The sequence below is a fragment of the Panthera onca genome, chromosome A3 (assembly GCF_046562875.1).
Source record: "Panthera onca isolate mPanOnc1 chromosome A3, mPanOnc1 haplotype 2, whole genome shotgun sequence".
Taxonomy (NCBI): Eukaryota; Metazoa; Chordata; class Mammalia; order Carnivora; family Felidae; genus Panthera; species Panthera onca.
In genome coordinates this window covers 38,731,049-38,742,570 of record NC_138341.1, presented here as the reverse complement: position 1 = coordinate 38,742,570, position 11,522 = coordinate 38,731,049, and the positions used below count along the sequence as shown (strand labels likewise).

At 47.8% G+C, this 11,522-nt stretch overlaps 1 protein-coding gene and 1 long non-coding RNA gene across 5 annotated transcripts; one reads left to right on the top strand and one right to left on the bottom strand.

The window, feature by feature from the left end:
• Window positions 1–785: 785 nt before the first annotated feature.
• LOC132692858 (uncharacterized) lies at window positions 786–5,376 on the bottom strand. Its single transcript, XR_009616609.3, has 3 exons — window positions 5,239–5,376; window positions 2,823–3,535; window positions 786–1,169 (listed from the first exon to the last, which is right to left on the bottom strand). It is a non-coding gene; the product is annotated as an uncharacterized LOC132692858 (long non-coding RNA).
• An 89-nt stretch (window positions 5,377–5,465) lies between these two features.
• Window positions 5,466–10,382, top strand: SPMIP9 (sperm microtubule inner protein 9). 4 transcript variants are annotated; one of them, XM_060655632.3, is made up of 5 exons: window positions 5,466–5,573; window positions 6,105–6,177; window positions 6,393–6,429; window positions 7,163–7,255; window positions 9,842–10,382. In XM_060655632.3, the coding sequence occupies exons 3-5, from the start codon at window positions 6,403–6,405 to the stop codon at window positions 10,268–10,270; spliced, it is 549 nt and encodes a 182-aa protein (XP_060511615.2). In that variant the 5' UTR covers window positions 5,466–5,573; window positions 6,105–6,177; window positions 6,393–6,402; the 3' UTR covers window positions 10,271–10,382. The 4 variants fall into 4 exon arrangements, with proteins under 4 accessions (XP_060511615.2, XP_060511609.2, XP_060511624.2 ...); XM_060655626.3 differs by lacking the exon at window positions 6,105–6,177; XM_060655641.2 differs by lacking the exons at window positions 5,466–5,573; window positions 6,105–6,177 and adding an exon at window positions 5,580–5,781.
• The last annotated feature ends 1,140 nt before the right edge of the window (window positions 10,383–11,522 follow it).

Below are 11,522 nucleotides of genomic sequence, written 5' to 3'. Positions count from 1 at the left end.
AAACTGACGTGCTCTAGTGTCCGGCCCCCTCCGGCCCCCTCCCGAAGATGTGGGGCCTCTTGCCCCCCGAGCTGTGCGGCAGGGGCTGATTCTGATTAACTCCACAGGATCTGTTTTTGTTTGTTTGTTTGTTCTTCACCTGAAGGGGTGTCCGTTTCTGCTGAGGGCACTCCCAGCTGAGGCACCCTGTTTGGGAAAGGCGGGAGTTTGCTAAGCCCTTTGGAGGCTCCTGGCTCCTGGAGAGGGATCGGTATCCCCATTGCTCTGGGAGGAGGCCTTTGTAGTGTCGACTTGCTGTTTGTGTTTCAGGCTCTAAGGGAAGGTTTGCTCCTAATTAAAGGCATAAATGCTTTAATCCCTGGCCTGAGGGCTTCCCATAGCGCATTAGCCGTATTAGGAAGGAAATGGATTGTAATCCCTTTAATATAAGCCTGGAGGAACTCGAAGGCTTCTGGTTTGGGAAAAGAATTTCCTCCTGTGATTTAACAATATTAACATGCTGAATTTGCATAGACAGAAACTTGGGGCCCAGCTTTCCCTCCAGAAGGAGCCAAACTGATTCTCTCTCAAATGAATGACTGCTACGATAATTAGGCTCCTACAGCATACCAGCTCAGATGCCAAGGCATTGTACCGATTTTTCTCCTTTAGTTTTGTCATCCAACCGTGTCCATATGTATTTTCTCAAAAAGGAAATGAAGATAGAGAGGTGAATGTTCTCACCGAAGGAAGGAGGGGAGGATCTCGTTGAGAGCCGTCCGTGTGCCCTGTGCTTTGTGGATTCTGCTTATTGATTGCTGTCCACACAATATATTTGCGTGTGCTTTTAAATGTTTACTTCACCCTAACCACGTTTTTGGAAACACACTCATGTTGGTTTCTAGCGTGCCGCGTAGTTTGTCTTACTCTATACAATTTGAACCCAACGCCCGTATGTAGGCTTTAAAAAAACAAACAGGATTTGTTTTCTGGTTTATTTTTCATCCCTTACCAATGTTGAAAAGATCCCCCTTCATGCTGCTGGAGGAGACAGCAAGAACCATGAGAAACTTACCTGTGCTGCTTCAGAAAAACAACAGGGATTGCGCCGTGGTAACTTGAACATCGGTACATGGCGATCCAGCAGTGCCTCCTTGTGAGCTTACGACACGTCGTAGCTATGTTGTAGCCTAGATGGAGGAAGAAATGGGGGCACTGAGGCTCTCGGCGTGAATCTGCCCACGGTGGCTAGCCATGGGGTGGCCCATCTGAGGCCTCGGCCCTGCTCCTGTAGGTTAATGCATTGACGTTGCTGCATGAACTCTGAAGCCCAGAGATTCTGCAGAAACCTGACTGCAGTGGAAGTGGCAAATGCCAGAAACTAAAAAAAAAAAAAAAAAAAAAAAAGAGTACATGGACCCCTTCACCTTTTCACTCCCGTGACCTTATTTCCCTTCCTGCTGCCCTTTTAGAGAGGCAGAAGAAAGCTCTTTAGGGCAGGCTCGCACCGCAGGGCTGTGTGGGAGGGAGCTCTGCTCCCCAAATGTGGCAAATCCTCTCTGTTAGCTTCAAATACCGCCTGTGTCACCAGCAGTTCCAGAGTGTGTATCACAGGTCCAGAGCTTTCTTCTGGGGGCTGTAGATTCTCTTACCCACTTGGAAGCCACACAGGCCGCACCAATGCAATATTTGTCTTACTCCCCAAGCTGGCTCCTCTGCTGGAATTTCCTACCTTACCAAAGGGGGACCAACCCCCAGCGGCTCATCCCCAAACTCTGGGAACCATCTTTGATACTTCTGTCTTGCTCCTGCTGATTCCGGATAATGAATTCTATAGAGTGTGGGGTGACTGGGCGATTCAGTTGGTTACGTGTCCAACTCGTAAAATCAGATCGTGATCTCAAGGTTATGAGATCGAGCCCCACACTGGGCTCTGCACTGAGTTTGAAGCCTGCTTGGGATTCTCCCTCTCCCTCTCATCCTGCCCCTTCCCCGCTTGCGTTCTCTCTCTCAAAGTAAATAAATAAACATTGAAAAAATTCTATAGAGTTTACTTCTAAAATGCCTCTTGAATCTGCCCATTCTTCTCCCTATCACTGTCATCTCCTCTGACCTGTCCCAGCCGCCACCATCAGCTAGTGGCCTGCAAACTCCTTGCCTGGATCCTATCTCACCCTCACCCCCCACCCCCACCCCACCCCAGGCCATTTTCCATCAGTGATCTTTTTGATATGTTGTTTCATCCTTCTGCTTTAATTCCCCAGTACTTCCCATTATTTTCAGGATAAAACCCACCAATCCCCGTGTACCCCACTGGACAAACTACCCCCACCCCAGCCTCATCTGGAGTCAGTCGCACCTGTCTCTCCTCACTCTGCCCTAGTAGAGCAGCCTCTGTCTTCCACACAAGACAGGGCTCCCTCGAGTCCTACAGCAGTCACACAGGCCAGAGCATTCGCCTTCCTCCCTAGGACTGAGTTATAATGTCACTACTTGGCACAGGTCTCCCCTCTAAGACTGGATCAGGTCCCCACACCCAATTTCTCTTCGATGGCATTGTCACCATTGTATTTAAAGACTCACTTATATAATATATTTCTCTATCGCTAAGCTGTAACTTCATGAGGGCAGAGACCACTTCTGTTTTATGTCACCACTCTGATCACAGGCCCTGTACAACGTCGGGTACAGAGCAGAGACTCAGAAAACATGGGTAAATACTGGCATGAAGAGCCACCAAGTACCGTCACAGACTTATTATCCATTTGGCTTTCTACATTCATTTCAGGTGGAAATCACATACCTGTTTTACAGATGATCAAACTGGTTTCTGCTGAACTTACCTGGTTTACCCAAAGGCGTGAAGATACCAAGTATCAGGATTTGAAGTCAGGACTCCACTTGGTTTTATTTTCCTGGAAATATATCCTTGCGGCACAAAGGCCTCTTGTGGTGGCCCGGCTGTCCCTTCCGCTTGTATCTCTGCCGCGATTGCGTTCTTTACCGAGTTCTTTACCATTTCCTTCAGTGTCATTACATTCATAAGCACTTCTTAAATTCTTACATCTAAGTGATAGTGCACTGAGGGATAAGAAGGTGACTAACACCAAGTTCTTTACCTGAAGGACACCACAGTTTGCTAGGAGAAATAACTACTTTCTCTCTCCAACCTTAGATTTGTTGGAACTGTTTTAGCTGTAAGTTGTGCAAACTCCACTAAAACTGGCTTCAGCAGGAAAAGGAATATATCGGCTCATACAAACCGCAAAGTCTGAATGTAGTTTAAGCTTCAGGCATGGTTGTATCCAGGGGCTTGGTGTCCTCATGATACAGTCACTTTCTGTCTCCATCTCTTGGGTCTTCTTTTCCCTGCTCATTTTATTCTTTGGCCAGGCTCCCTTCGACTGGTGGCAAAGATGCCTTCGGACAGCTCCAGGCTCCAACAGTCCTTAGTGCCTGCTATCCCGGAAAGAGAGAGATGCTTTGCCAGGAGCTGGCATGATGCTCATCAGCCCACCTTGGGTCACGAGCCTCTCCTTGAATCAATCATGGTGGCCTAAGGGACGGAATATTGCTTACTGTTGAATCTGCACAGTTCAGAACAGTGCCCAACACAAAATAGTGCTCAATACATATTGGTTGGATAAATGAAAAGCGTCTAGTAAAGAGAACAAGGAGAGCTTCATGGGAGAGGTGGCCCTTAAAAAGAGTGACTAATTTTTATTGTGGTAAATATATATAACCTAAAATTTACCATTTTCAATGTACAATTTGGTGGTTTAAGTATGTTTGCAATACTATGCCATCATTGCCACTAGCCATTTCCAGAAAGTTTTTATCTTAAAACTCTGTACTCGTTCCTCTCAACCCCTGACAACCACCACTCTACTGCCTGTCTCTCTGATTTTTAAAAATCTTTTTTTAACGTTCACTTATTTTCGAGACAGAGAGAGACAGAGCACGAGTGGGGGAGGAACAGAGAGAGAGGAAGACACAGAATCGGAAGCAGGCTCCAGGCTCTGAGCCATCCGCACAGAGCCTGACTTGGGGCTCAGATTCATAGACTGCGAGATAATGACCTGAGCTGAAGTCGGACGCTCAACTGACTGAGCCACCCAGGTGCCCCTCTGTCTGATTTTGACATCTCTAGGCACCTCTTGTAAGTGGAATCCTATGATATTTGTCCTTTGTGGTCTCGCTTATTTCACTTAGCGTAATGTTCTCAAGGTTCATCCATGTTGCAGCACGTGCCCCGATCTTCTTTTTAAAACTGAATAATAGGGGCACCTGGGTGGCTCAGTCGGTTAAGTGTCTGACTTGGGCTCAGGTCATGATCTCATGGTTCACGAGTTCGAGCCCCGTGTCGGGTTCTGTGCTGACAGCTCGGAGCCTGGAGCCTGCTTCCGATTCTGTGTCTCCCTCTCTCTCCGACCCTCCCCCATTCATGCTCTGTCTCTCTCTGTCTCAAAAATAAATAAACGTTAAAAAAAAAAAAACAAAACCCTGAATAATATTTGAACAAAGGGAAAAAGAGACAAACCAAAAAAACCAGACTCCTAACTATAGAGAACAAACTGGTGGTTACCAGAGGGGAGGTGGACGGGAGATGTGTGAAACAGCTGATGGGGTTTAAGGAGGGCACTTGTGAGGAGCACTGAGTGATGTATACAACTGTTGACTCACTGTGTTGTACATCTGCAACAAGTAGAACACTGCATGTTAACTACACTGGAATTAGCAATTTTTAACTTTTTACAAAACAGAATAGTATTCCATTATGTGTATGTATCACGTTTCGTTTATTTATTCACCTGTTGATGGATATTGGGGTTGTTTGCATCTTTTGGCTATTGTGAATACTGCTGCCATGAACATGGTCGGGCAAGTATGTGTTCGAGCTCCTGCTTTCAATTCTTTGGGGCACACACTCAAAGGAAGAATTGCAGGATCATATGGTAATTCTGTTTAGGTGTGATTTTTGGAGGAACCGCCATCTTGTCTTCCACAGTGGCTGTGCCACCTTCCGATTCCCACCAGGGGCACACAAGGGCTCCAGTTTCTCCGTATCTTTGTCGACATTTATTACGTTTCGTTTTTGGATTATAGCCATCCTAAAGGGCGTGAAAGAGGGTGAAATTTTGACAGAGGATGGACAAGCCAGCCTTTCAGCCAACAGAGGCCTGCCTGCAGGGCCTATGGTATGCAGTGGATTGAGTCACGCAATGTCTGATGTCAAAATCCATGTGGGGTTCTGTTTACCTTCCTTTCCTGGAAACGACCGACTGTAGAGTACCGTAAAGGCCCTGCCTCCCATGTACCTTCCAATGCTGCTGCTAGAGCTCATGCTGGCTCAGGTGTGCTGGAACATCAGTGACTTGCTCTGAGAGGCTGAGTCAGGGGCAGACACCCGGGAGGTTAGCTGGTCACCCATCACAATGACCAGGGGTGTGATCAAAGCAGCCTGCATCACACAGGTCAGGGTTCATCTCAAAGACAGGTGTGGTGGTGGGGCACAGAGACAGGACTCTTCACGAGGCAGGGGCACCTGGAGTTGGAAGGGCAGGAACATCGTCATCTGCTTGGTAGAAGGAGGGGTAGGTGCTGTTTGCACTGACGCTGGCCCCCAGCCCCAGGAGGGGAGCTCTTTATGCACAAAAAGGAGGGGGCGTAGGGACTTTTTGAGGTCTGGCAACCACCCCACTGGGTCACAGCCCCCTGAATGGAATAGGCTCGGGGCAGTGTTCCATGGGAATGAAATGGAGTACCAGTCAAGAGCCTAAGGGTCCATGCACACAAGACAGGGTAAGCTCAGATTGCTCCCCAGTGCCCAGCTGTGAGGCTCCCCGCTAAAACTTCAGGGCTGGGGGGTCGAGGGGCAGGATTGGACCTTCCTGCGGCTATCATTCAACTGGGAATGCAGAACCTTGCTTCTTCACCCTGGATGCTCCTGATCCCTGCTGGAAAACATGATTTGTGCTTCTGAATCAGGGCACCTGTAAGTCCTAGGCCCGTGGCTTGCTTCCTCAGTGCAGTGTTATGTGGGTAGCTTGAAATGGGCCATGGTGGGAGCATTTGCACGACAGAAATGCAGAAATCGGTAAACGCTTATTTATTTGCCTCCAAAGGTGGTTGTTAAATATTTACCAGCACACGACTTGCCCTGCTTGAGAGGTGAATCCGATGTTCTCATCGGCTCAGGTTCGGTCTGGGGCCTGCTCATGCCCCTTTGTCCCAGGACCCCTGTCCACCTGCCCATCGATCCCTGCTGCCATCAACCCCTGGGTGACTGAGTCATATGCAGGGTGGGGCTGAGAGGATTGGGGCAGTTGTGCTCGGTTGGCACAGCTTTGCGGACAATGGCTGTTTCCCCGGCATGTGACAGAAGCAGGGCTAACCAACTTGTCTGTGTCTAGGTCATCTGCCATGGCAGGTGTGGTGTACTCCAGACAGGTGAGTGTTGTGGCTTTCTGTCTGTCCCTTGTGGCCACTTCGAGGTTGGGCAACTTTAACAAACAGGCCCAGGCGCTTTGGGGATCCCTATGATGATCATTCTGAAATGATGGGGTTTTTTTTTCTTGTTTTTTGACCAGTAGGGGAAAGCTAAGGATTTGCAGTGTTCTGAGGGTTCATTTACGTATTCAGCATGCATGTATTAGGTATCGTGGGTGTGTCGGTCCCTGTGCTGGGTTTTGAGGCTGCAGAGATGTCCAAGATTAGGTCCTAACCTTGTGTGCTTCATTAAATCCATTACAATTCGCCATGATAAGTGCTGCAACGAGGGACGTAAAATGTTGTATGAAAGCGGAGGAGAAAAAGTTTAATTTGGGGGAGGTGAGGAATGAAGGGGTGGGATAGATGTTTTGGGGCGAAATTTAATCTGGGTTTTGGAGAATGTGTAGGAGTTTGCCAGTCCGTGAGGAGTACCACTGGTGTTTCCGGCGGGAGATAAGAGCATGTGCACCCGTGAAGAGTAGACTGTAGCGAGGCTGGTGTACAGAGGGCATGGGGGGGAGCCAAGTGGGATGAGGTGGTAGAGGTCAGTGGAAGCCAGATCGTGAGGGGCTCTGAATGCCAAGCCCAAAAGTTGGTCTTGGTCCTGTAGACCATGAGAAGCCACGGCTGCCTTTAGGTGGAAGAATGGCAAGACGGGATCTCTTGTTTTGTAATCTCCCTTGCCCTGTAGGCCCCTGCGGACTTAGATATATACCAGAGCTCTTACATGATTGACTATCAACCCTACGGGAAGCACAAATACTCCAGGGTCACACTACAAGAGGTAAGAAGTTGCTCAGTCTTGTCTTTTCTTCAACGGCCGACTGAAATCATCTTTCCTGCATTTGTATTATGAGCGCGGATATTGGGGGCACTTACTTCGAACAATAGCTGATGCCAGGAGATCTAAAGAAGTCTTTTATGTGTATGTTTTGTGAGTATGTATGCTTTAAAATGTACATCAACTCTAGGGGCGCCTGGGTGGCTCAGTTGGTTGAGCGTCCGACTTCAGCTCAGGTCACAATCTCGCGGTCCGTGAGTTCGAGCCCCGAGTCGGGCTCTGTGCTGACAGCTCAGAGCCTGGAGCCTGTTTCAGATTCTGTGTCTCCCTCTCTCTGACCCTCCCCCGTTCATGCTCTGTCTCTCTCTGTCTCAAAAATAAATAAACAAAAAAAAAATTTAAAAAAATAAAATGTACAGCAACGCTAAGTCATGCATACAAAAGAGTGTAAATAATATACATTTACAGTTTAAATAACATTGACAAAACAAACACCAATGTACCCATTATCAGCCAGGTTAAAACATAGCACGTTAGAAGTACCAGAGAGCCCTGGTGGGCCCCTCCCTGCTCCCACCTCCTCCCACCTCCAGACGTAGCCACTATTCTGAATTTTGGGTTAATCATTCCCGTGTGTGTGTGTGTTTAAGTTTATTTATTTCTGAAAGAGAGGCAGAGGCAGAAAGGGAATCCCAAGCAGGCTCCTCACTGTCAGTGCAGAACCTGACGTGGGGCTCGAACTCACGAACCGTGAGATCATGACCTGAGCCAAATCAAGAGTCGGATGCTCCACCACCTGAGCCACCCAGGCTCCCCTCCCTTGTGTCTTTCTTTAAAAAATAGCTTTACTCTATATGTATGTGTCCCTTCAAACAAATTGTTTAGGTTTGCCTTTTGAGCTTTATTATATATTGGATCATACTATTCATCCTCTTCTGTGACTTTTATTTTTTGCTGAACATTGTATTTTATATAATATATTATTCATTTCTGCTGTGTGGTACTACACTGCTTGAATGTGCCACCATGCCTGTCCCGTTGGCCATCTGGGTTTTTACTTTTTTGTTACCCCTCCCCACTGCCCAGTGCTGCAATGAGGATTGCACAGCCTAATGTATCCACCGCCCCTGGAGTGGAATTGCTGGTCGCAGGTAACATCGCTATTTGCCAAAGTTGTTACATCGATGCAGCAGAGACAGTCAGTTCTGTAACTCTCCAACCTTGCCATAAACTTGGTATTGATAGACTTTCAGATTTTTGCTGATTTGGTTGGTTTGAAATAATATTTTCTTGTGATCCCATGTTTCCGGATATTTATTATTCTGTGAGATGTCTGTCCTGCCTTTTGCCCATTTTGTTTTTTTGAGTGGGATGTTTGTCTTTTTCTTATTAATTTGTAGGAGTTCTTTACATATTGTAGACATGTTTCATTTGTTAGTTATATAAAATGGCAAAAGTTCACAGGCTGTGGTTCATCTTTTCACTTCCTCTCAGTGAATCGCAATTCTTACCCAATTCTTACTGGCAAAATATAGCCAGATGTAGGCATCTTTCCCTGTATCATCTGCTCTTTTGAAGTCTTAAGAAATCCTTTCCTATTTAGAGGTTTCACCCCTAAAAATAAGAAGATCTAGACAAACAAAATGGGACAATTTCTGGGATATAGTATTTGGTGGAAGCAAAGTGCAGAGTGGGATTATAATGTGCATTTGTGTACAAACCAAGGGTGTGTGGAACTTCATTATATGTTTATATGTATCATTATATGTACATAAACTATATCTAAAAAGATACATGGGGCACCTGAGTGGCTCAGTCGGTTAGGCGTCTGACTCTTGATTTCGGCTCAAGTCATGATCTCTCAGTTTGTGAGTTCAAGCCCTGAGTTAGTCTCTGTGCTGACAGAGGGGAGCCTGCCTGGGATTCTGTCTCCCTCTCTCTCTGCTCCTCCCCTGTTCACTCTCTCTCTCAAAAATAAATAAAATAAACATTAAAAAAGAAGAAGAAGAAGAAGAAGAAGAAGAAGAAGAAGGGCACCTGAGTGACTCAGTCGGTTGAGCATCTACTTCTGCTCAGGTTCTGATCTGGAGGTTCATGAGTTCAAGCCCCACATCGGGCTTGCCGTTGTCAGCACAGAGCCTGCTTTGGATCTTCTGTCCCCTTCTCTCTCCCTCTGCCCCTCCCCTGCTTGCACTCTCTCTCAAAAATAAATAAAACATTACAAAAAAAATTTTAATAAAAAAATTTTAAAAACCCTTTGTATTATTTCAGTATTGCCCTCAGTCATATACATTACCATTCAAAAACTAATTTTTTTTTAAGAGAGAGAGAGCATGAGTGGGGGAGAGGGGCAGAGGGAAAGAGAGAGAATCCTAAGCGGGCGTCACACTGAGCATGGGGCTGGATCCCACCACCCTGGGATCACAACCCAAGCTCAAATCAAGAGTAGGACACTCAAAGGACTGAACCGCCCAGGTGCCCCCAATGTTTTTTAAATAAAGAGAAGTGTGCTCCCTGGAGGATGAGGCCAAGGAAGCTTCGCCTCTCACCGAGCTCAGCTCTCAGTTCATGTGTGATTTATTTCCACAGCAAATGAAGCTGGATGCCCAGCTCCGGGACAAAGAGTTGTACAGGCCGATCCCCAGCTCCAGGCCCAAGCTAGAGGATGGGTACCCCGCCTTCAAAACTCCTCCCATGACCGCCAGAGACCTGGGGCTCCCAGGCTTCTTCCCACCACAAGACCAAGACCGGGCGACCACGGCAGAGGGCGAAGGCAGGTTCACCGGTCTCTGCCATTCCGTGTACCCGGTTTCCCACGCTCTGTACCTGGCCCAGGGCGATCCCAACCGCGTCCACCAGAGCGCCCACTTTCCGTGCCTCCTGGAGCCCGAGCGCCAGCCTGCCGCCAAGGAGGGCAAAGGCTACTTCCTGCTGCCTGGCTGCCTCTGTCCTCATCACCACAAAGTCAAGTTCCCCGTCTTGAACCGATGGGGGCCCTTGATGCCATTTTACCAGTAGGAAGTGTGGGGCGCCCGCAGGGGCACTGTGGAAACCCTCCCTCTCACCAGGCAATCCCCCACTGCCCTTGGAGAATGGACAGGAGAAGTGAAAATAAAGCCGTGGAAGATGATCCAGGAGCCCCGCCTGTTCTGCTTTGCGCCCTGCCTGCCCTGGCACCACATCTCTGCCCACCTGTAGGAGGAGGAGGGGATGAGGGAAGGAGGGCAGGACGGAGGGAGAGAAGGAAAACTGGCGTCTTTGGAGGCTGGAATCCGTGTCAGTTGAGCGTCCCGCTGTAAAGATTCTTGCTGCTGCAGGCATTTACTTACGAAATGGGAAAAATCACGTTCCCCAGAGTTGTCTGGATGTTGAGTGCGATTGCAAACTGGTCCCACGCTGGAGCCACCCACAGTGACCACTTCAAGGGCGTCATTTTACACGTTCCTTCTTGCTCAGCGGTGCTTTTGTAAACATACATATGCCCTCTTAGGGGCACAATGCAGAAATGACATTCTTCCCTTCCAGTTGTGTCCTCTTGGCCACAGACTAGCCACATGGTCCCACCAAACTGCAAGGAAGGCTGGGAAATACACCTTCATCCTGGGTGGCCATGTGCCGGTGAAAAACAGGAAGCCAGCAGAATAGAAGGAGAGGGTGTATTGGGGTGGACGACTGTCCATTTTTGCCACAAAACCTGAGGAGGCTTTCCCATTGGAATCACACCAGACACCTAGTGCTTCCCCAGGGAATCTCGTTAAAATGCAGATTCTGAGCCAGTCAGTCTAGGACAGGGGCAAGATTCTGCATTTCCAGCAAGCTCCCAGGTGAGGCCAGCACTTCCAGACAGGGGACCATGCTTGAGTAATGAGGTCATACACAATACTCTGCACCTTCCGTTTCTCTTCACAAGCCATCACTTACAGATCTATTTTTTCTTTCTTTGTTTTTGTTTGTTTGATTTCAATAGCCTCCATGCCCAGTGTAGGGCTTGAACTCACGACCCTGAGACCAAGAGTTGCATGCTCTACCTAGTGAGCCCGTCAGCCACCCCAGATGCAATTATTGTTATTATTTTAAAGTTTATTTATTTATTTTGAGAGAGAGAGGGGGAGTAGGAATGAGGGAAGGACAGAGAGGAAGAAAGAGAGAATCCCAAGTAGGAGCCGAGCTGTCAGCACAGAGCCTGATGTGGGGCTCAATCTCACAAACCATGACAGATCTAATTATATATTTTTTTAACAGCTGCCTGATATTCCATTGAATTGATGGA